The sequence below is a fragment of the Urocampus carinirostris genome, chromosome 10 (assembly GCF_059441175.1).
Source record: "Urocampus carinirostris isolate Australia breed hairy pipefish chromosome 10, RoL_Ucar_1.0, whole genome shotgun sequence".
NCBI lineage: Eukaryota > Metazoa > Chordata > Actinopteri > Syngnathiformes > Syngnathidae > Urocampus > Urocampus carinirostris.
The window spans coordinates 3,625,147-3,649,471 of NC_142358.1; the positions used below are offsets into that span (position 1 = coordinate 3,625,147).

The following is a 24,325-nucleotide window of genomic DNA, read 5'->3' on the forward strand; positions in this document are numbered from 1 at the left end:
CCACACACAATATTGAACTTCAGGAACTTTTACTTAAGGGTGTACTCACTGTTGTTACCAGGGTTTAGCTACTAATGGCTATATATTGAGGTTGTTGTTTTTTTGATACATTTAAACTGCTATATAATCTTTACACAAACTGTCTTTCATTGTGTCAAAGCAGTGTTCTTCAATTAAATATTATGATGAAATCTCTGCAGAAATTTTACTGGTGTACTCACTTTTGTGACATACTGTATATTACTCAGCTTTTATACAGTGTTTCACAACAAATTTGATGAAATAGACTATTAATAAACCAATATAAAATTAATTCTAATACATCTATCCTCATGCATTGCAAAAGTATTGGATCAAGACTGTGTATACTCAGATATATATCAAAGGAATATTTTTTTAAACCAAAATTTTACCTTTATGCAACCTACTCTTTAGTTAGTACTCAGGGAGCAAAGCTGAGCTGATGTATTTAATTGAAGTGAGAGAACAATCAAAATTGCATTTCTGGGTTGATTCTGTCGTGATTAACACTTACTTGTCTGCGTATTTAGCACAGCTTCCTGCTTAGTTTTCTTTTTAATGTTGCTCACCAGTTGCGCCAACTGACTGCTCACAGAGTAATGCACCTCATCGTCGCACTCGTAACACCTGAGGGTGGGGCAGACTTGGTATGAATGATGACAATCAACTTATTCAAAGCATTCTTGAATTCCAGTTCAAGCAACTGGGTCCGCCACCTTCGCGAGTATTTGTTCAGCACAAAGGTAGGGGACACTCACTCTAAACTCACCAAACAATCCAGCTTTCCAAGCTGATCACAAGACAATGAGCATCAGACCGAGGCGTTTCAAAGTGCTTGATGGCGTGTTTGTTTTTAGAGCTTCGTCCGCATCCCTAAAAGAAAACTTGAAATTGAGCCGTTCTTGAGGTCAACAAAGTAATTTTCATGCAGGCAATAATTCTATTGAACAAAAAAATAATAATGATAATTTTACATGCCTAGAGACAAAGTAATGACCCTCTATACAAGGCGTTTGCAAGTATTCCGATTACAATGACGGAATGCGAGTGACGTCATCGTGTGAATAGAAGTTACCATATTTAAATAAAGGATGATTTAATTGGTGTAACTCACCAAATTCAACAAACTACTGTGCTTGTTTCCAATGCGCTACAAAAGTGAGCTTCTGGCTACAAAATAGTGGTTTGCATATAGCATAGTTACACGATATATAGATGAATACAAGTGTATCCACTTCATAAATAGATACCCCTGTGGATTTTTGCCATGGAGGCTAAAAATAAAATAGAAACGTCCCGGAGAAGCCTTACAACACATAGTGAGAACAGTCGAGAGGATGATTGGTGTATCACTCCCCTGCCTGCAAGACATTTATACTCTCAAAGTAATCTCTATTGACAAAGATGCAACCCACCTTGAGCACAGCCTATTCAGACTCCTGCCCTCTGAAAAGAGATATGAAGCCTCTGCTCCTGCACTACTAGGCTCACTAACAGTTTCATCCATGAGGTAGTGAGACTCCTGAACTCTCTCCACACCCGGTAAGAAAAAATGAACACTCATGACTGCTCATCAACTTACACACATCGGCTGATTGTATTATTATTTCACCTATCTATATCTTTTACCTTTTTACATTTTCCTTTAGTTATTTGTATTATTGCCACTACTGCTGCTGCTTTGATCGTTTTACTGTATATTGTGTCTTATATGTAAGTTATAATACTTTGATTTAGTATTTTCTTAGGTTAGGACTGGGAGAGTATGAAATAAAGTTTTGATTCCTTGTATGTCAAATACATCTGAGGAAATTGACAAATAAATTTGAAATTGACAAATAAATTTTGAAATAGTCTTTGAGGCTTTTTTAGAGAGTCTGAGTAGAGTTTGGGTGTATCATTTGACTATGTTCTACAACTTCCACAATGCTTTGTGGCATAAAGCATATAACACGCTACAGTGGGCATTTGCACGTCACACTGGGTATTTGTATATTGTATTCTTTTGGCTTTATTATTGTACTGTTCTCAGCTCAGGGATGCTGCTGGAAATGTGAATTTCCCTTCGGGGATGAATAAAGTATCTATTTATCTATCTATCTATAAAAACATTATGGATGAGGGAAACTGCCATGCTCACAAGCAATGGAATTACAAAAATGTCTATACATACATGAGTAATCAGGACTAACCCCACCATTGCAATTGAAATACTCACAGTAGTACTAATATTTCAGATGATTGTTGCCTTTTTACATTATTTTACATCATCGGAATACTGGCAGTACAGTAAGACCTCGGTTATCGCGGTTAATGAGGACCAAAACCACCCGCGATAAGTTAAAATCTGCTAAGTAGCGGCGCACCTTCCAAAAAAAAAAAAAAAAAACTCATCTCATTATTTGCACCGCGTATCCTTATTAGGGTCGCCGGGAGCCCATCCCAGCCATCTCCGGGCAGTGGGCAGGGGACACCCTGAACTGGTTGCCAGCCAATCGCAGCTGCAAATCACATTAGTTCTCACAGCTAGCTGCGTTCTTCATCAACGCACGAGCCGAGTGATCCACCGCTAAGAGTCGTACAGCTGGGCGATTTTACGTCCGCCCAGGACGATCAGAGACAAATTCACAACAGGGTTTTTACCGCGAGTGCCGTTCGGTCGCTCCCGCGAGCGAGCCCCTAACCCGCAGCACGGGTACTTTCGGGCATGATACACATGACACCGACACAGTTATGGGGGTCCCGCGCACGTCCGCCGCCTTTCGCCCGCGCGCGCGGACGGCCGCCTGTCGTCGCGCCACGCTACTGGGGTCGTCGGAAGAGCGGGCTCCCCCAGTTACGGGGGTAGCCCGATAACGCCCGCCGCCTTTTCTCACGTCGCGCCGTGTGAGTTTTTTTTTTTAAACCATTACAGACCGCGAAGCTCTGAGGCCGCGAACGTCGAACCGCGAAGTAGCGAGGTCCCACTGTATTCCGTTTCCAGTTGGATTGTTGCCTCATGTACTCATAGATAACAAAAGAAACTTACTGTGTGGCCACATTTCAGGCACATCCAAACTTCCACCTCAGAGTCCACAGAGGAGACTCTGTTCTCTTTATCGTCCTCATGTTTACAGTCCTGGCAAAGTGTCCAGTCTTGGGTGCCAGAGATCTTCTTAAGAAGAGTCTGGTCTGTGCTTTTCCTAATGTGCCTGCAAACTGGACCTAGAAGGCGAAGAAAAAAACTGTTGAAGAGAGATATCAAACTACTAACAAGGGTGTATGTCCACTAAGGGGATACACTACATTGCAGTGAATTTTCTTCTGCCGAAAAATTATTGGTATCAGCCAAAAGAAAAATGAAACTGAAAAAAGGCTTCCGGACAAAGATAAACCACGTTTAGATAACTTGGCAGAGTTTGTGCTCGACGCAGCTACTCATTTTTAATTTTGCACACGAGGAAATTGAGTCAAAGCTGAAAATATATTTTCTCCAAAATTAATATATCCCACTGCTTCCACATTTTTGGTATCTGCTAGCCGGGCTTTGGCTAATAATTACATACCAACACTATAGTATTAACTATTGTGAAAATGTGTAATTTGTTGACACGTACTTTCTTTGTGATGTACAGTCCATTTGTCCCCTGAAGTAGGTCGGCGAGAGAATTTATTTTTACTGTTACTCATATTTCACTTTGGAAAATATGCGCGTTGGACTTGTTTATTGCATTATCATCAAGTCCGCCCCAGTATTGTTTTCTTGTCTAGTCTTGACTTGAAAAGCGCTATATATATGCAGATCATTTCATTTCCTGTCCATTAAAATCTAAAATGCCCCCCAAAATATGTACTTAAATAAGGGGTAGATTGTGATTGTGGCAGCTACAATTTTTTCATTATAAGCAGCATCTTTACATTTACCTAAAGTGCAATTAGCATTTTAGATCTTTCGACAGTTTTACTTGTTTATCATTATGTTGTCTGACTGGACTTTATCAAAATATTTTATTTAAAATAAGCATCTAGTATTATGCCCAACAGTTATCTACCCTGCTATAGTATACGTTTTTTAAACAAGTCACTGCAAACAGAGTATTAAATGTTTCATTTTCGGTTTTGGGCCCCAAATTTTCACTAGTGTGCATCCCTAAATTTAACCATGCGTGCATTCGTACCTGTCATTTCAAAGTCATCATCCTCTCTTGAGTTCCTATCCTTGGCTTTTTTCTTTCCCATCTTCCCATATGGTCCGCTGTTACACATGAAAAGAACATGACGTAATTCTGTTGTAATGTCGCTTAAAAATAAGCCACTTACGCGAAGATCAAAGTCGAAATCTAGCACGTAACATTATAACGTAAATTCAATACCTGCTTGAAAATGACTTGTGGTGAACCACGTCACGAGTTCACTTTCGTTTTATTCTTGAACCTAGTCATTTCGGGAAATGTCCGAGGAAAGAACAATTCGAAGACATATTTGCAGGCACTTTGCAAACAAAGTGTCGCTGGCCCTGCAAAGAAAATCTAACTGAAACATAGTAATTTAAGAAAATGTAGAAACGGACGAAAGTGTGAGCGTATCGTTTTAAAAAGTCCGGGTAGGTGGATTATTTCCGGCGAGACTCTACACGCTCTCATTTCAACCAAAGCAAGTTAGCTCTCTCGGGTTTTTGAACAAACACGTCCCCATTAATAAACTACTAAGGAGGGATGTTATGGTATTACTAGGTTATTTTTTGTATCACAATCATTCATTTCAATCTTCGATGGTGTGCGGTTTCGGTCCTTTGCTGAAAATGTTTCGTAAAGCAATGAAATCCTCGGAAAAAAGGAGATGTTTATAAATGTAATTTTGGGTAAGGAAAAATATGATTCTACAAAATTTGAATCAAATAATAAAATCTAACTTACTTTTCCTCATTTCAAAACAAACTAGACATTTTTGTAAAAATTACTAGAATATTTTGACAAACCTGTTTGGTAAGTTATTTGATAGATTTAATTTACTCTTGCACTGTGTTAAATATGTTCCTTTTTTATATAATTTGTATTTATATTGTGATTGGTTAAGTAATAATTTTGTGTATATCAAAAATTGTTTTCATCCACATAAAACAAGAAATCTAACCCATCCATCCATTATCTGCACTGCTTATCCTCAGTAGGGTGGCAGAGGGTGCTGGAGCCCATCCCAGTTATTTTCGGGCAGTGGGCACCCCGAACTGGTTGCCAGCCAGTCACATAATGTGCCATGTCATAAAGCTGGAATAATCTCAGACTGGTTTCTTGAACGCGGCACGGCGGGTGGGTGGTTAAAGCGTCCGTGACACAGTTCTGAGGTTAAAATCCAGCTACCAGCATGCGGCGTTTGAATGTTCTCTCATGCATGTGTGGGTTTCCTCCGGGTGCATCATTCCAAAAACATGCGTGTCAGGTTTATTGGCCGGTCCAAATTGTCCCTAGGTGTGAATGATTTTGTGATTTGTCTGTCACTGTGTGCCCTGCGATTGGCTAGCAACCAGTTCAGGGTGTCTCCTGCCCACTGCCTGAAGACAGCTGGGATGGTCTCCAGCATCCCCGCAACCGTATTGGGGATAAGTGGTGCAGACAATGGATGGATGGACATTTTGAACGTGTGACCTTGCAGTGCTGAACTGCAAGTTATGTTTGAAGTTGTAATATCACCAACGACCATTCGATGGTAGGCTCAAATTCATTATGCTTACACTGGGTTTAAAACTGCTATACCACAAGGCAGAGGCCTTTTTTTTTCCCTGATATGAAATTGTGCTGGGCAAAAACTATACAATAAGCCCCTAGGTTTTAATGTTGATATTTAGTTTATTTATTATAACAATTTTATATATAGTATTTTCTATGTAGCAAATGATTTATTTTTTTAAGAGGGAAAAATACTTAAAAACTAAGTGAAATAAGAAAAAAATATCTAGTAAAATGTTTTGCCATATGCACAAAATAATTTATTTGGTCTACACTAGACACCATATAAATAACTAATGTTTTTAGTTTTTTTTAAATCGACCAAGAGAAGTCAGGCATCTTAGAGATGTATGAGGCATATATCTTGCACAGTAATAGAATTGTCTGTTGGTTATAGCCTTGAAACATGGGGAGGGTAGCGATTTGTGTGCCTTCTTCAGATTTTATGACAACTGTAAGCTTTGTTTCTGTAGTTATCATGCTTTTGCTTCTCCCCTTAGCATCACTGCGACTGCTGTGACCTATTGCGGAAAAAAATGATACAATATTTAATCACCGACTCGGAAAGTTTTTGTGAAGCACTCGAGATTGTGAATCTAATGAAGATCGACAAAAGACATTGTGGGAAGTAGTTCACCCAGGAGCATATTGGCATTTTCATGAGGCAATGGCGCAAACGAGTCCACTCTACTCAAATGGCCTCCACAGTCAAGATCTCAATCAAATTAAGTATCTTTGGGATTTGATGGAACTGGAGCATCATGGATGTGCAGCCGACATATCTGCGCCATGTGTGATGCCATCATGTCAATATGGACCAAACTCTCTGAATCCATGCCACGAAGTAGAAGGCTGTTCTGAAGGTAAAAGAGGCTCCAACCCATCACTAGCATGATTTATCTAGTAAAGCGACCAGTAAGTGTAAATATATATACTGTCAAAAATAAAATAAAATCAACCCCCCATATATTACTTAAAAATGAGTACAGTAGCCAAGTAAATATAAAGTTCCCATAAATACGTAACCACTAATGAAATAAGTGTGCTTTAAAATATCTACCCAGATTTTATCCATTTATTGTCTTGCAACGATTAGACAAAGCAATAATATATATTGCTCTTTTGAAAATGTTTCTGCGAAAGATACATAATTTTTGATTTTTGGACAGTTTAAGTGTGTTTGTTTTAAAATGATGGAAACATATTTATAGTTTTCTTTTCATTGTAATATAACACCCCAATGACTGTTTGATCCCTAATACAATGGGGAACATTTCAAATTTAAACAATTCATAGATTGTAGCCATTTAAAAATTTTCTATGACAATTGAATAAAACCGTTACTCTTCCCTTATTTTACATACATTTGATTTGTTTTGAGACTGTTAGTTTACTGTAAAATAATATAAAAAAATAATATATTTTTAAAAGCTAATTATTAAGATATAGTCAATTTCATTTTCCATCAGTTTGAAAGATATACATTTTGACTTTAAGTATATTTTAAAATACTCAATTAAAATCAAACGAGAAGCTCACATGCAAAACTAAAATGTTTATGACAGGATGCACTGCCCAAAGCATTCCGGGTAGAAACAAAAGCACGCGTGCTCAATTTTAGCGTGGACGTGTCGTAGTCACGAAAATATAATAATAATAATAAACACTTTATTTTTATACAAACAAAACTATGCCCCATACTTAAATACAAACTCCACGTTTTAGCATGTCGTTCCGGGACTGGGCAGAGGCTCAGCTGGCAGAAGTGGAGCTGCTGACGAGCATGTTCCAGATGGACGAAGAATTTGAAATTGTAGACCAACTAGCCCTGGCCGAGCTTCGTGACTTCGCCGGGAACGAGGGCTCGCTGTCGGCTTCCGCCGGTAGATCACCTCCGGCACCACTACCGGGATTACCTCCGTCCTCCAGACCGCATTTCGTCATTAAACAAACGCTGCACTGTGACACGGGAGACTCAGTAAGGGTGAACGCAGTAAAAAGTTTTGCGGTTTGTCTTTGATAAAAAAATAGTATTTTGTTGTAAGATAAGTGCTATACAAAAACATTTTAAATGAATATTACATATATATATATATATATATATATATATATATATATATATATATATGGATCAGTGAATGAGCGAGTGAGTTGTCCGTCCCCGTGTGCCCTGCGATTGGCTGGCAACCAGTTCAGGGTGTCCCCTGCCCACTGCTTGCTGGGATGGGCTCCAGCACCCCCGCGACCCTACTGAGGATAAGCGGTGCAGCTAATGAGATATTTTACAGTGAATAGTCAAGTCAAGTCATTTTTATTTGTATAGCCCTTAATCACAATAAGTCTCTAAGGGCTTCACAGATTAGTACACTATGTTGCACAGACTATTTTTCAGCCGACAAGAAGAGTAGGTTATTATTCATATGCAATGGAGTAAAAGTGAGTTTTAAGTTTAGATTTAAACATTTCCACTGAGGTTGCAGATCGGATCTCAGGGGGAAGAGCATTCCACAGCACCGGTGCCCGGATGGAGAACGCTCTCGAACCAGCAGAACACTTCTTTGCTCTCGGGATCACCAGAAGACCGGCACTCTCAGATTGTAGGCTTCGGACCGGGACATAGGGGCAGATCAGATCTGAAAGATAAGAGGGAGCAAGTCCATGTATGATTTTGTACAATACGAAGAGAACCTTGAAGTCACATCTTTGGCTAACTGGGAGCCAGTGCAAGTTAGCCAAAATCGGTGTTATGTGATTGTACTTTTTTGTCCTAGTTAAAAGCCTCGCTGCGGCATTTTGTACTAGCTGAAGAGACTTGATTCTGGACTTCGGGAGACCGGAGAGTAGTGCATTACAGTAATCGAGACGGGAGGTAACAAATGCATGAATTATAGTTTCCGCATCAGACTGAGACAGTATTGAACGGATTTTGGCAATGTTACGAAGATGGAAGAAAGCGGTTCTAGTAATTTTCTTTACATGCATCTCAAAGGTTAGATCAGGGTCAAATATGACACCTAAATTTTTAACTGAGTCACTCTGTGTGATGTGACATTTGTCAATGTTCACAGCAGTTTTTGAGAATAAGTCACGGCATTTAGATGTAACAATGACTTACATTTCTGTCTTTTCAGAGTTAAGACGCAAGAAATTGAGTGACATGCACTCTTTTATCTCAGTGAGGCAGGCCTCCAAATTTCCACAGTTTAGTGTGGAAGATTCCTCCAACGGAAGATAGAGTTGAGTGTCGTCTGCGTAGCAGTGGAAGCTGATATTGTACTTGCGAATAATGTCACCTAATGGAAGCATGTAAATGTTGAAAAGAAGGGGGCCAAGTACTGAACCCTGCGGAACACCGCAGGTAACATTAAAGGGCTCAGATGTCATTTCACCATATTTAACACAGTGCGTCCTATCTGAGAGGTAGGATCTGAACCACGAGAGGACGGTTCCTGAGAGACCAATCCATTTTTCCAACCGTTCTAGTAGGATATTGTGGTGCACTGTGTCAAAAGCAGCACTAAGATCCAGCAGCAGCAAAAGTGATGAAGCGCCAGAATCCATTGACATTAGGAGATCATTTGTTACCTTGATCAGAACTGTCTCAGTAGAGTGGTTAGCCCTGAATCCTGATTGCATGGATTCAAAAAGGTTATTCTCGGATATGAAAGCATTCAGCTGCTGTGCCACTACTTTTTCGAGTACTTTAGAGAGGAAAGGTAGGTTTGACACAGGTCTGTAATTACTTAATATTTCTGGATCAAGGTTGGGTCGTTTCAGTGTGGGTTTAATAACGGCGGACTTAAAAGCTGCTGGAACTACACCTGAGGAGAGTGATATGTTTATAATATTTAGAACTGAAGGTCCAAGGACGCCAAAAAGACTTTTAATAAGTGAACCTGGGAGCGGGTCGAACTGGCAAGTTGTCGGTTTGGCCGCATTTACCACCTGTTTGAGATCATCAAGTGACAGTTCACTAAAACCGGTCATTTTCCCAGGGCAGCCACCCTGTCGTGCATCTGTAAATTTCAGTCCTTTAATATGTGTGGTATTAATAATTTCTTTAGCAATTTCTTCCTGTATGCATTGAATCTTCTTAGTAAAGAAGACCATTAAGTCCTGAGCAGAGTGTGTCGAACTATCTGCGATAGTCTGTTGCCTTGTAAGCGATGCTACAGTGTCAAAAAGGGCTTTGGGGTTGTTCTTTTGAGACGCAATCACCTTCGAAAGGTAGGCCGATTTTGCAGAGGCAAGGGCCGCTTTATACTTTAACAAGCTGTCACACCAGGTTTGATGGAAAACCTCAAGCTTGGTAGCGCGCCATTTTCTTTCCAATTTCCTGCATTCTTGTTTAAGGGTTCTAGTTTCATCAGTAAACCAAGGCGTGCGTCTTTTAGGACGTGATTTTAGTTTTATGGGCGCTATTGAATCCAGCACACTAGTCAGGGTGGTATTGAACTCATTCATGAGTGAGTCAATCGAGCCATTGTATGTAGGAAAGGACGCAACTGCTCCAGGAAGGAGTTCAAAGAGCTCAGAAACTGTGCCAGTGCTTATATTGCGTCCGCTAAATACTTCAGCTTTTTTAACACTACACTTAGCTAGCACCTCAAATGTAACTAAATAATGATCCGAGATAACGGTAGTACACGGTAATACCATAATGTTTGAGGTTAAAACTCCTCGAGTCAGAATCAAGTCTAGCGTGTTCCCATTTTTATGGGTTGGCAAATCAACCAGTTGATTAAAGCCAAATGCATCAATTAGAGACCTAAACGCAATAGAAAGTGAATTGAGTGGGGAGTTCATATGAATGTTAAAGTCTCCCATAATTATAATTTTGTCTGCATAGGTTACTAGTTCAGACAAAAGTTCAGCAAATTCGTCTAAGAAAGTTGTGTATGGCCCAGGTGCACGATAGATAGTTATTACATAAATTGACAATAGAAAGGACCGCATCACAAGAGCCTCAAACGCCTTGTAATTATTAGAGGTACGTGGATTAAATTTGAGCGATTTTTCAGAAATTATCGCAACACCACCACCCCTTTTCAACGTGCGTGCTATATGGCTACTCTCGTAGTCTGGGGGAGAAGCATAATTTAGCGCTAAGTACTCATCCGGGCGTAACCAAGTTTCACACAGACCCATACAATTAAGTTTATAATCACGAATAATGTTATCAACAAGTAAAGCTTTTGGAGCAAGCGATCTAATATTTAACAGACCAAATTTCAGCTTTGCTGAATCATTTGACTTAGCTGAACTCTTTGTAGTCTTTGTCGAAATCTTCAAAAGCTGCCGCTCTTGTGGCTTTTCGTGTGGGTTGTCCGGCGAGGGATGAATGGTGGAATTAGTTACATCCTCGCGTCCTTCCTCGCGTCCATCTTGCTTCTTAGACTTCGCACGCTTCACACATCTACCTGCACGGCAACCACGCTTCTGTTTTCTGTCCTTACGGCGACGTTGTCGTCGTTTATTAAGCGGAATAGCCGTCCACAAGGATGCCGGGTCTCTTTGAAGTTCGCTCGGTATATCATAGGCGGTATAAAAAGTGCCCGAATAGTCGAAATTTAGACGCCCACCCAACCGAATAAGTTCGTCCCTACTGTAAGTATTTTTGGCCACACATGTGTCCAAAAGTGAAAGCAAAAAAGACAAGAGAACGGCAATAAATAGAAGATTAGCTGGAGCTGGAGAGCAACGGGCCGCAAGCATGTATCCATGCGCCGCCATTATTTGTCGATAGATAGATCGATAGAATACAATTTTCATTTAACTTTGGACTTTAAAGCCCCCAGTGTGTATTATTTAGCAATCCCCAATGGTGTTAAAATACTCAATTCAACACAATAAACCAGTGTTGATTCAAATAACAAGCAAAAACACATGTACTGTTTCATAAACATGATTTTTAAAACAACTTAAAATACCATTTTTTATGCAACACAACTTGAAAAAGATGACATGTTTGGCGGCCACCTTAGGACTACAGAAGCCCGAATGACCATTCTGTAAAGTTAGCTTGTTCCAGTGGAGCTTTTAGCACTAAACGGCCACTTAACGCACATAGCTGAGCCCTGTATGTGATGGCTGCCTAGTCCTGTGATTTAAGACATCTTCTACTTTTTTCCTCTACTGTTTCCTTCTCTATTCACTCATGTTTACCAATAGGCTGCAGGTTATGACTCGCCCCAAGCCGCTTTTGTTATTATTAGCTGCTCCTGCTTCATCCTTCGGTATCACTCAGCTTCCACACCTGTTCATACAAGCGAATGTTGCAGAGTTCTGTTTTTCAGGCATCTGGCACTACCCCAAGCCTCTACCCACTCTTTCCTTCTCTAGCCATTCACATTAGTCACTTGGCTGCAGGCTACCTCTTGCTGCTAGCCACTGTTATTGTTAGCTGCTCATTGTAAATAAAGATTGCTTTGTTCTTTAGTGTCACTTGCCTTTTTAACAGCTTATTAGACAGGCTCTAAGCAAATCCAGCAACTGGATCTATTCAGCCACACACTGTCATGCTAAGAGCAAATGACTGTATTACATTAAACTTAAATTTCTTTGGCCACTGTTTACAAAAAGTAAATCATAAAAGATTTTGCATGTAGATATTGAACAGAATCAACAGCTAAAAAGAGAAATACAACTAATAGATCCATTTTTCAAAACCGTATAGTATATTGAAAAATGGAGTGATGAGTACAAAGATGTATTAAAGTTGACAAAAAGAGGAGAAGTGTGAGTTTCGGAGCTTGCATGAATTTTAGACTGCATTTATTTTTCAATTCATATTTTCAGGTTGATTTCATCTTCTCCTTTACATACCCACCTGAGTACCCGAGTTTGGTCCCAGAGTTGACAGTTCGGTGAGATGTTTTGATAATTTATAATTATTATTAGATAAAGTAAGAAAGAGCAGCATCAGGATGTTATTCATTAAAAACCAAAACATACAATTTAAACATGTATTTGTTGTTATAATTGTATGATAATTCACTATGACATAGTTGATCATGACATCTGTTTCTGAATGTACAAAAAAACCTGTGATACAACATCAATCTGTTTTAAGGTTTAAATCATGGGTTTGTTTTAATCAGCTGTTCCCGGCTGAGCCGTGCCCAGCAGACGCAACTCCACGCCAGACTCAATGCTTACCTGGCAGACACCTACGCTGGAGAAGTATGCATTCTTTCTGCGCTTGAATGGATCAAAGACAACTTGCCTACCTTTGTTGGCAAAAACTCCTCCGAACCACCATCTCAGAAGGACAATGGTTTGCCACTGGAATCGTTCAGTCGCCTGTGGATCTACAGCCACCACATCTACAACAGTACCAAGAGAAAGAACATCCTGGAGTGGGCCAAAGAGCTTCGACTGTCCGGTTTTAGCATGCCCGGCAAGCCTGGGATCGTTTGCGTGGAAGGGGCACAGGCAGCTTGTGGAGAGTTCTGGTCCAGGTAGCTTTTTTGTACATTTCCTGAAACTGTACATGATTCTTTAACTTGTTTTGGGTTTTATGGGATTTGTAAGTAAATTATTGAAATTGTAAATTATTCAAACGTACTCAAAATGACCAAAAAAGCTGAAAAGCCTCGGAATTAAGTCTGTGAGAGCGTTCTCCATCCGGGCACCGGTGCTGTGGAATGCTCTTCCCCCTGAGATTCGATCTGCAACCTCAGTGGAAATGTTTAAATCTAAACTTAAAACTCACTTCTACTCCATTGCATACGAATAACCTACTCCTCTTGTCGGTTGAAAATAGTTTGTGTAATATAGTGTAACAATCTGTGAAGCCCTTTGAGACTCTTCGTGATTTAGGGCTATACAAATAAAAATGACTTGACTTGACTTTTGCAGCATTTGGTGGACATATTTAAAATGCAGGTCGTATTTTTGACATGATGCATCGAATTTTTTTTAGCGCTGCTTCAATCTGTTGGTGGGTTTGGTCCAGCCTACAGATCTTATAATTAACATCCATGCATTAGTCAATTGAGAAAACAAAGTAATTCAGAGAAAGGAGCCAATCTCTTTTCCTTGGGCCTTTTTCATTCCAGAACCACAAAAACACGGACACCCAAACTCGAATTATGCATGCGGGAGGAGCAGCATCTCTTACTTACACTGTAGTCTGTTTCTCTTTTCCCACTAGCATTTATATTCAGATATATAGGCATCCAGGCCATTTTCCTTGGGTCTTGTTAATTCCAGAAAAACAAACAAAAAAACAACAGAAACTAATGTGCTGGGACACCAACCTCTCAAAGCACTTCATGACCACAGGCGTAAGTGCGAAAGGCCTGTAGTCATTGCGGCTTTCCACTGGTGACTTTTTGGGGATAGGAATGATGGTGGAGGTTTTGAAGCAGGGTAGGACGGTAGCCTGTGACAGGGACTGGTTGAAGATGGTGGTGAAGACCCCAACCAGCGGATTGGCACAGTCCCTGAATACCCTCCATGGTACTCCATCTGGGCCAGCTGCCTTCCTCGAGTTAACAGTTTTCAGCACACTCCTTACTTCATACTCCTGAAGTGTCAGTGTGTTGCTGCTGGTTGTTGGTGGGTGTGGTGTGACTGTTTGTGGCCTTCCAGCTTCAAAGCGGGCAAAGAACTGATTAAGGTCCGCAGCTAGTGAAGCATCAGCCCCAACATTTGCATTCTTGTTGCCTCTGAAGTTTGTGATGTGTTGTAGACCCTGCCACATCCTCTTCGAGTCATTTCAAGTGAAGAGGTGCTCGATCCTCCTTATGTAGGCTGCCTTTGCATCCTTAATGCCTCTCTTCCGGTCAGCCCTGGCCATAAAGCTGTAAAGAGCCTTGTCTTCAGACCTGAAGGCGGTGTTGCGGTGTTTGAGGAGGGTGCGCACCCCGCTGGACATCCAGGGTATGTTCAACAAACGTCCCCGTCCAGCCTCGCTGTTATTATCGGAAAGCAGTTTTCTTAATATCTCGACCATCACATTTAAGCAACGTCGCAAAACTGATAACATGTGTAATCCACAAAAAGCCATTGTCAGAAAACGGGAAGAGGCCAAACAAGATGATCGTTTCATTTGGTTTTAGCAATTTCTTAACCCTTTAACAATCCTGTAAAATACGCCTAACATTACAATCCAAGACGCACCCATAGTAAATTGAATGCTGGTCAACCGTTTGGAGAATCTTGACTTTTTTGGTTTGACACCTGTGCTCTAAACGCTTCCTATAGTCTCCAATGAGGGTCTGGATTCTGGTTGAAGGTATTTTTGACCATTCTTCTTTACAAAACATCTCCACTTCAGTCAGGTTTGATGGTTTCCAAGCATGGACACCCTGCTTTAAACCACACCACAGATTTTCAATAATATTTAGGTCTGGGGACTGAGATTGCCATTCCAGACCATTTACCAAGAATCTGCTAAAACTGACTGGAATCCATGCGACCTTCAACTTTAACAAGATTGCCAGTACCTGCACTGGCCACATAGCCCCACAGCATGATGGAACCACCAACAAATTTTACTGTGGGTAGCAAGTGTTTGTCTTGGAATGCTGTGTTCTTCTTCTGCAATGCATACCACCCCTTGTTATGTCCAAATAACTCAATTTTAGTTTCATTAGTCCACAGCACCTTATTCCAAAATGAAGCTGGCTTGTCCAAATGTGCTTTAGTACACCTCAAGCGACTGTTTGTGGCATGTGCGCAGAAAAGGCTTCTGCCGCATTACTCTCCCATACAGCATCTCCTTGTGCAAAGTGTGCTGTATAGTTGACTGATGCGCAGTGACACCATCTGCAGGAAGATCACATTGTAGGTCTTTGGAGCTGGTCTGTGGGTTAAGTTTGACTATTTTCACCATAATTCGCCTCTGCTTAACTTTGATTTATCCTAGCCTGCCACTCTGGGCCTTAACTAGAACTGTGCCTGAGACTCCCATTTACTCACTATGTTTCTCACAGTGAAAACTGACAGCTGAAATCTCTAAACTAGCTTTTTGTGTCCTTCCCCTTAACAATAATGTTGAACAATATTTGTTTTCAGGTCATTTGACAGTTGTTCTGAGGCTCCCATGTTGCCACTCTTTAGAGAAGATGCAAAGAGAAGCACAACTTGCAATAGGCTGCCTTAAATACCCTTTCTCGTGATTGGATTCACCTGTGTATGTAGGTCAAGTGTCAATGAGCTTACCAAACAAATTTTGTGTTCCAATAATTAGTGCTAAAGGTATTCAAATCAATAAAACAACAAGGGTGCCCAAATTCATGCACCTGCCTACTTTTGTTTAAGTAATTATTGCACACTTTCTGTAAATCCTATGTACTTTGTTTCACTTCTCAGATATCACTGTGTTTGTCTGCTATATGATACATTTAACTGAAATTGCTGATCCGAACAACCAATGATTTGTAAAGGAAATTTTCGAAATTTATCAGGGGTGCCCATACCTTTGCATATGACTGTATGTGGCATGACATATTTCAGTGATTGGTGAGGAACCTTAAGGGGTTTTAAACTATAGGGGCAACCAAACTGACAAGTAGAAATTGCTAGTCCAGGATCAGGCCAACTCTACTTTCGGGGTTTCATTCGCTAAAATTGTTATCTAGTCTTTGAGTACTGTGCTCACCAACACTAAACACCCATACCATCTACTAGTTTAATTGAGGTTGAACTGAACACTTAATGTTGGTGTCACGCAGAGTAAAGGCCCTGACCTGGAAGCGGATCACAGTCCGACACAGAGACGACGTCCAGCTCAAAGAATCGCAAAGTGTCGACTCCCTACGCAAGTTTTCCGGTTTCGAGGAAGCGGCTTTTGATCCCAGAGGCAACCACATGGACCTGGGCCTGCTCTACCAGTTTTTGCGGGAGAAAGACTGCTCTCACGTCTTCCAGATGTTCTTCGGGGTGGAAGGGAAGTGGTAGTCCTTCATTTGAAAATGATGATTCAAACTAAAGATGATTCAAACAAAAACTAAATAGTGTATTATAAATACTACTTACACGTGACATGTGTGGATATGATTAAAAAACATAATGAATCGATTTACATGTAAAGGTAAAATGAAACTTTATTTACTAAGGTGTGATGTGACTTTGCTGGTTTAGTGAGTAAATGGTGGAAGTAGAAGGGGGTGGAGATGGCGAAGTCAAATTAAAACCTGTTTTAAAACTTCCCCTTGTTGTTCCCTTAAAAGATTTCCTTACCTTAATCGCCTCCTTATTGTATAAGTAGTTCTAATCGTTGATTGGTTGCGGCCATATCAATGATCAGTGTGCCATCTTCGTATTTTTTTATATTTTCAAGCCTCCTTTTTGTCGTTATCATATTTTTGCTTCTTCGTTTAGCATCACTACAATCCTAGCGGCCACTGTTATTTTTGATGCTCTGTTGTGTAAGGTTAGCATACCTACTAAGACTGTACCCTTTAATGCTAACGAAGATTTACATAATTACTACATTTTCCATATTAAGAAATTCAAATCAATCATTTAAATTACAAAGGAATTATGAAAGAATTGTGAAAACTGGGCAGAAAATACAATATTGATAATTTACGAATTTGTTAAAAAAAAAGATAGCCCTGTAAAACTGCTTTCTTGACAGACACAATTTCATTTTTTGTGTAGAGCTGTTAAATGCTGCTTTTTTTCCAGATCGACACTTAAATTTTAAGTAGTCCCTGATACCCCTTACTGATACCACTACTAAATTTAATTTCATGTCCTTAACAAATAAATGATATTCTTAAAGCACATTTAGATCCTTGGCAAGCCGAATGAATAAATACAGTACCAAAAAATAGCCAGTCTTTATGAGATTTTGAACTGCAGAGAAAAGCATCATGGGAGGTTGTTCAGCATTTTCATGATGCCGTGATGAAAACAAATAGCAGCTCACTAATTAAAATGATGTTGACCAATAGCAGACAGGGATCTTGGAGACCTAAGCTGTCATACCCCATATTTGCCAAATAGGTCAAAATTTAGCTTGATAACCAGGAAAATATGTTGCTGGATAGCAAGCAAAAAAAATGTAAAAAGCTAGCTAGATAGCTATCAAGCTACATGTTTAGCTTTTTAACAAGCTATCTGCAAAGCTACAAGGGTAACAATATAAAAGGGAGCTGGATAGCTAGTTAAAAGAGTAAACAGCCATCTAAATAGCCTGATAGAAAGCTTAGAATCAACCTAGATAGCTAACTAGAAATGAATCCAACATTTAGCTTGGTAACTAGTAAAAATGTAAAATATTAGATATCATGCAAAAAATGTACAAAGCTTGCCAGATAGGTCTCTAGCTAATAAGGTAGGACGATAGCTAGCGAAAAAAAACTTTTTTGCTTATTCGCTTGATTGAAACTAGACATTGGAATATAATCTATTGTATTTCCTGTTAAATGAATAAATAAAACTGAATACATATATTTGTTTTGTAAACAAATAGATTCTCATTTTACCCCTAATTATTTTCTTAAAAATAATTATCAGTGCATAGATTATTTATTAAAAATAGGGTTAAATAGACTCAGTCAACTAATAGTCAAGTCATGTTTATTTGTATAGTCCTAAATCATTAAGAATGTCAAAGGGCTGCACAGACCACAGATTATTGCAGACCACAGACTATTATTACGCCATCCCCTGATCTAAAACCTACATGAGGGCAAGGAAAAACAAAAAAACCTCAGCATAAAGAAAATGAAGAAACCTTGAGAAGGGATTGCACATGAGATGACCAGGCAGCAATGGATGTTGCAATAACAAATAATACACAGATATTATCAACATAAAATATAGGTTATTCAAATGCTATGAAATAGAAGTGTGTTTTAAGCTTAGATTTAAACATTTCCACTGAGGTTGCAGATTCATACCTGTCAACCTCCACGGCTCAATGCCCTTACAAACTCGTCGTATTTTCCCTTACAAAATACAAAATAATCTTACACCATATTTTTTTTTTTTCAAACGTGTTTATTTATGTAGTTTGACATGTTAAATTGTACACGTGTTTTGTTACATCATATATATATATATATATATATATATATATATATATATATAAACACCAAAGTGCGTTGTTTTCCCAAGGACATGGTTTGTGACATGACGGACAGAGTTCTGAGTATTGTGGCAGCAAATCCAACTGTGGAACGCATTGTACTGCACACCGGAGCAAATTACATTGTGAAGCGGCAATCATAGACCCTCAAACAAGACTTCAATAATCTGCTAAACACAGTTAGCTCTGTGAAAGCAGAAGTGTTCATCAGCGGGCCTCTACCACCAGTCAGAAGAGGAGCTGAAAGATTTAGCAGGTTGCTGGCACTGAGCACATGGCTGTCTACAGCATGTGAAGTTCATTCAGTGCATTTTATTGACAATTTTAGCTTTTTTTGGGGACCGGAGACATCTTTTTAAGGCAGATGGGCTTAATTTGAACAAAGCAGGAGTTAATCTTTTCTCCTCAAATCTACATTTCTCCCTGCGTCACACTGCTCCCTCTGCCAAGGACACAAGACAAGAGAAGCCAAAACAAAGGGAAGGAACTTCAAAGCATGAAGACCCAACACCTCCTGGAGGCAAAGCGCCTCTCTAAACAGCTCCCATTGGTCATGAGGGTCCCCCCCCTCCAACACCCGAAACCCCGCCCACATCACCACTTTCTCTGGACGTCACATCGCAGTTCTCCCACCAGCTGGAGTTCACTGACCACATGAACCAGCTTGTCACGGCCGGCCTGCAACTTACTCCCCGCCCATCCCTCATCTCTTCTCCCAAAATCCCAGCCTGCCCCTCTCGACCGTTTCCACTTCAACGCCAACCTCCCCCGGTCCCTCTGCCCCCCAACCCCCCGGGGCAGCTTGACATCTGCAACTGATGTGTTTCGGGTCCAGGCTTCAAAGTGAATATTCCTGACTTTTCCAATCTGCCGGAAGCTTCATCGATTCATGTTTTGATCAGTAAAAGGAAAAGAACGTCCCGTCTTTCAAGAAACATATCAACATCAAATTTAGTATTCATTCCATGCCAGCCACAGCCTGCAACAACAACTAGTCCCACTAAAAGTAATCTGAAGCTTGCTGTGCTCAATGTCAGATCTTTAACAAACAAATCATTTATTTTCATTAATAATTTTATTTCAGCTCATAATCTTGATTTTATGTTTTTAACTGAGACATGGCTAGATAGTGGGACGGGTAAAGCAGTTCTGATTGAATCCACCCCAGTTAACTTTACATTCATATCAGAAATACGGGAAAGCAAAAGAGGTGGAGGGGTCTGTGCATTATTTAGAGATGATATAGTTACCCATAGGCTGCAGCTTGGGGTGTTTTCATCTTTTGAGTATGCATCTTTCAAAATGGAGCTCCTTCCATACTCTATGTGATCATATACAGCCCCAACAGTGTCAAAGTTTTATTGATGATTTTACTGAGATGCTTTCAGTTGTGTGCACAGAGTTTGACTGTATCATCATTACAGGTGATCTGAATGTACATGTGGATAATGTGTGTGACAGAAATGCAAAAGAACTCTGTGCTGTCCTTGAAACCTTTGGTTTGATCCAGCATGTGAATGAGCCCACACACAATAGAGGGCACATTCTGGACCTGCTCATGAATAAGGGGGTACATATTTCAAGTGTCAATGTGGTTGATGTAGCCTTATCTGATCATTTCTGTGTCTTCTTTGAACTGTCAGTAACTCCCAAACCAACAGCTGGACCTGCAGCGGTTCGGAGCAGACACATTAATGACAGCACAGGTATGCTGTTTATGGAAATGATTAGGTTTGAAAACGCCTCCTGTTCTAATGTTGATAATCTATTGAACTCATACTCTTATTGTATTCTAAATGTTCTGGATACCATTGCTCCTGTTAAGGTCAAAATTTTTGAAAATAGGCAGAAGACACCATGGAGAAATGATGACTCGGTCAGGGCACAGAAGATGGAGTGTCGGAAAGCCGAACGGAGATGGTGCAAGTCTAAGCTTCAGATTCATTATGAGATTTACAAAGAACAGTTGTGTGTGTTCAACCAGATTTTACGTAGAGCAAGAGAGAGGTATTTTTCAGAAATGATTGCAAAGTGCAGTCACAACTCCCGTGTCCTCTTTGCGACAGTTAACAGGTTAACAAACCCTCTTGTTCCATTGCCATCAGAACTAGTTTCCACATCTAAGTGCAATGAGTTTGCAATATTCTTTAATGACAAGATTCAGTCAAGTCAAGTCATTTTTATTTGTATAGCCCTTAATCACAAAGAGTCTCAAAGGGCTTCACAGGTTATTACACAAAAGCAGTTTAGGTTATTCATATGCTATAGAGTAGAAGTGAGTTTTAAGCTTAGATTTAAACATTTCCACTGAGGTTGCAGATCGGATCTCAGGGGGAAGAGCATTCCACAGCACCGGTGCCCGGATGGAGAACGCTCTCGAACCTGCGGAACACTTCTTGGCTCTTGGGATCACCAGATGACCGGCGCTCTCAGAACGAAGGCTTCGGGCCGGAACATAAGGGGAAATCAGATATGAGAAAGATATGAGGGGGAAAATCCATGTATGAATTCTAGTATGATATTATGGTCCACTGTGTCAAAAGCAGCACTAAGGTCCAGCAGCAGCAAAAGTGATGAAGCGCCAGAGTCCATTGCCCGTAGGAGATCATTGGTTACCTTAATCAGAGCTGCCTCAGTAGAGTGGTTAGCCCTGAATCCTGATTGCATTGATTCAAAAAGATTGTTCTCGGATATGAAATCATTCAGCTGCTGTGCCACTACTTTTTCAAGTACTTTATAAAGAAACGGTAGGTTTGACACAGGTCTATAATTACATAAGCTTTCTGGATCAAGGTTGGGTCGTTTCAGTGTGGGTTTAATAACGGCGGACTTAAAAGCCGCTGGAACTCCACCTGGGGAGAGTGATGTTTATAATAATTAGAACTGAAGGTGCAAGGACGCCAAAAAGACCTTTAATAAGTGAACCTGGAAGCGGGTCGAACTGGCAAGTCGTCGGTTTGGCCGTATTCACCATCTGTTTAAGATTATGGAGTGACAGTTCACTAAAACAGGACAAATTCCCTGGACAGCCACCATGGCTTGCATCTATAGATTTCAGCGCTTTAGTATGTGTTGTATTAATACTGTCTTTAGCAATTTCTTCCTGTATGCATTGAATCTTCTTAGTAAAGAAGACCATTAAGTCATGGGCTGAATGGGTGGAACTATCTGGGATAGTCTGTTGCCTTGTAAGCTATGCTACAGTGTCGAAAAGGACTTTGGGATTGTTCTTTTGTGACGCAATCACCTTCGAAAGGTAGGCTGATTTTGCAGAGGCAAGGGCCGCTTTATACTTCAACAGACTGTCACACCAGGTTTGGTGGAAAACCTCAAGCTTGGTAGTGCGCCATTTTCTTTCAGATTTCCTGCATTCTTGTTTAAGGGATCTAGTTTCATCATTAAACCAAGGCGTGCGTTTTTTAGGTCGTGATTTAAGCCATATGGGCGCTACTAAATCCAGGACACTAGCCAGGGTAGCATTAACCTCATTCATGAGTGAGTCGATAGAGCCTTTGTATGAAGGAAAGGACGCAACTGCTCCTGGAAGACGATCGGAGAGCTCAGAAAGTGTGCCAGTGCTTATATTGCTTCTACTAAATTCTTTAGCTTTTTTAGTACTACATTTAGCTAGTACCTCGAATGTAAACAAATAATGATCCGAGATAACTGTAGTACACGGTAACACCGTCATGTTTGAGGTTGAAACTCCTCGAGGCAGAACCAAATCTAGCGTGTTTCCATCATTATGAGTTGGCAAATCAACGAGTTTGTTAGAACCAAATGTATCAATTAGAGACCGAAACGCAACAGCGAGTGAATTGAGTGGGGAGTTCATATGAATGTTAAAGTCCCCCATGATTATAATTTTGTCTGCATAGGTTACTAGTTCAGACAAAAGTTCGGCGAATTCGTCCAAGAAAGCTGTGTATGGCACTGGTGCGCGATAAATAGTTACTACATAAATTGACAATAGAGAGGACCGCATAACAAGAGCCTCGAACGCCTCGTAATTATTAGAGGTACGAGGAGTAAATTTGAGCGTTTTTTTTTTTTTTTTTTTTCAGAAATTATCGCGACACCGCCACCCTTCTTCAACGTGCGTGCTACATGGCTACTCACGTAGTCTTGAGGGGAAGCGTGATTTAGCGGTAAAAACTCGTCCGGGCGTAACCAAGTTTCACAGAGACCGATACATTAAGTTTATAATCGCGAATAATATTATCAACAAGTAAAGCTTTAGGAGCGAGCTATCTAACATTTAAAAGACCAAATTTTAGCTTTGCTGAATCATTTAACTTAGCTGTAGTCTTTGTAGAGATCGTCACAAGATGGTGCCGTTCGGGTTCTATCTGCACTCTTCACTTTTACCTTTTTTTAATTCATTGATTTTATTATTGTTTTATCTGTGGCTTTAATGCATTTTAAAAACCACATTTAAAATTTTCAATGTCTTTTATTGTGTGTTTTTAACCTGTCTGCCATTTCTGTAAAGCACTTTGAATTGCCTTGTGTATGAATTATTATTCAGGGCATTAAACATTCAATAAATCCCACAACGCAGTTACCACTGCAGCCCTCCACACACCCAGAGCTGACACATTTCACACCTGTCACTGAAAAAACAGTTCAAGAGACTGTCTACAGTCTGAGTTCAGCCACATGTTGCCTCGATGAGTTGCCCACTAAATTTCTAAAATCTGTGCCGAGCAGTTTGTTACCACAACTCACTCATTTAGTGAACATTTCACTCCGATCTGGAACATTTTCAAGGGCCTTGAAAACTGCTGTCATTAGGCCTCTCTTAAAAAAGAGTAGTCTGGATGCCACAGTACTGAATAACTATCGGCCCATATCAAACCTGCTGTTTTTAGGAAAAGTCCTTGAGAAAGTTGTTTACCAACAGCTCAGTGATTTTCTTCTAATAAGCAACTGCTTTGATGATTTCCAGTCAGGCTTCAGGCCCCATCACAGCACTGAGACCGCTCTGATCAAGGTGACAAACGACATCCGTCTGAACACTGATGCAGGTAAAGTCTCAGTCTTAGTCCTGCTGGATCTGCATTTGACACAGTCGATCATGTGATCTTGTTGCAGAGGTTAGAGGACTGGATAGGCATCTCTGGTCCTGCCCTGAAATGGTTCCAGACTTACCTCGAGGACAGGAAGTATTTTGTTCCGATGGAAGACTATGTGTCGGACATATTGGCAGTGACCTGTGGGATCCCCCAGGGGTCCATCCTCTTCAATTTTTACATGCTGCCCCTGGGCCAGTTAATATCCAGTAATAACGTGTCGTACCATAACTATGCAGATGACACTCAGATTTACATCTCGCTGACAGCAAGAGAACATGGGCCCGTGAACTCACACTGTCACTGCCTCCAACAGATCACTGTGTGGATGCAAAACAACTCTCCAATAAACTCAGACAAGACTGAAGTCATTGTCTTTGGCCCACAAAAACCCAGAGAAAGTGTCATCAGTCATCTGGAATCACTTAGTTCAAAAGCTAAAAATCAAGTTAGAAATCTCGGGGTAATAATGGACTCAG

The 24,325-nt window shown here is 40.3% G+C and overlaps 2 protein-coding genes and 1 long non-coding RNA gene across 10 annotated transcripts in view; 2 read left to right on the forward strand and 1 right to left on the reverse strand.

Moving 5' to 3' along the window:
- usp16 (ubiquitin specific peptidase 16) overlaps window positions 1-7,449 on the reverse strand; it is a 29,749-nt gene extending 22,300 nt beyond the window's left edge. Inside the window, exons 1-5 of one of the 5 annotated variants that reach the window (XM_088346390.1) lie at window positions 7,428-7,449; window positions 4,179-4,255; window positions 3,050-3,225; window positions 791-894; window positions 536-648 (exon numbers count right to left, since the gene is read on the reverse strand). In XM_088346390.1, coding sequence (XP_088202516.1) covers window positions 536-648; window positions 791-894; window positions 3,050-3,225; window positions 4,179-4,239 — 454 coding nt within the window. In that variant the 5' untranslated portion in view covers window positions 4,240-4,255; window positions 7,428-7,449. Of the gene's footprint in view, window positions 1-535; window positions 649-790; window positions 895-3,049; window positions 3,226-3,306; window positions 3,461-4,178; window positions 4,256-4,320; window positions 4,799-7,427 lie in introns of those variants that run through there. The other 4 variants (XM_088346387.1, XM_088346388.1, XM_088346391.1 and 1 more) reach the window with 4 other exon arrangements.
- rwdd2b (RWD domain containing 2B) lies at window positions 4,413-16,884 on the forward strand. 4 transcript variants are annotated; one of them, XM_088346396.1, is made up of 7 exons: window positions 4,413-4,603; window positions 6,227-6,589; window positions 7,452-7,704; window positions 12,525-12,592; window positions 12,827-13,186; window positions 15,750-15,871; window positions 16,409-16,557. In XM_088346396.1, the coding sequence occupies exons 3-6, from the start codon at window positions 7,453-7,455 to the stop codon at window positions 15,835-15,837; spliced, it is 768 nt and encodes a 255-aa protein (XP_088202522.1). In that variant the 5' UTR covers window positions 4,413-4,603; window positions 6,227-6,589; window position 7,452; the 3' UTR covers window positions 15,838-15,871; window positions 16,409-16,557. The 4 variants fall into 4 exon arrangements, with proteins under 4 accessions (XP_088202522.1, XP_088202523.1, XP_088202521.1 ...); XM_088346397.1 differs by having other exon boundaries at window positions 15,750-15,867; window positions 16,409-16,544; XM_088346395.1 differs by lacking the exon at window positions 15,750-15,871 and having other exon boundaries at window positions 4,415-4,861; window positions 16,409-16,884.
- A 2,005-nt stretch (window positions 16,885-18,889) lies between these two features.
- On the forward strand, window positions 18,890-23,928 carry LOC148357515 (uncharacterized). Its single transcript, XR_015851511.1, has 3 exons — window positions 18,890-20,480; window positions 23,723-23,801; window positions 23,869-23,928. It is a non-coding gene; the product is annotated as an uncharacterized LOC148357515 (long non-coding RNA).
- The last annotated feature ends 397 nt before the right edge of the window (window positions 23,929-24,325 follow it).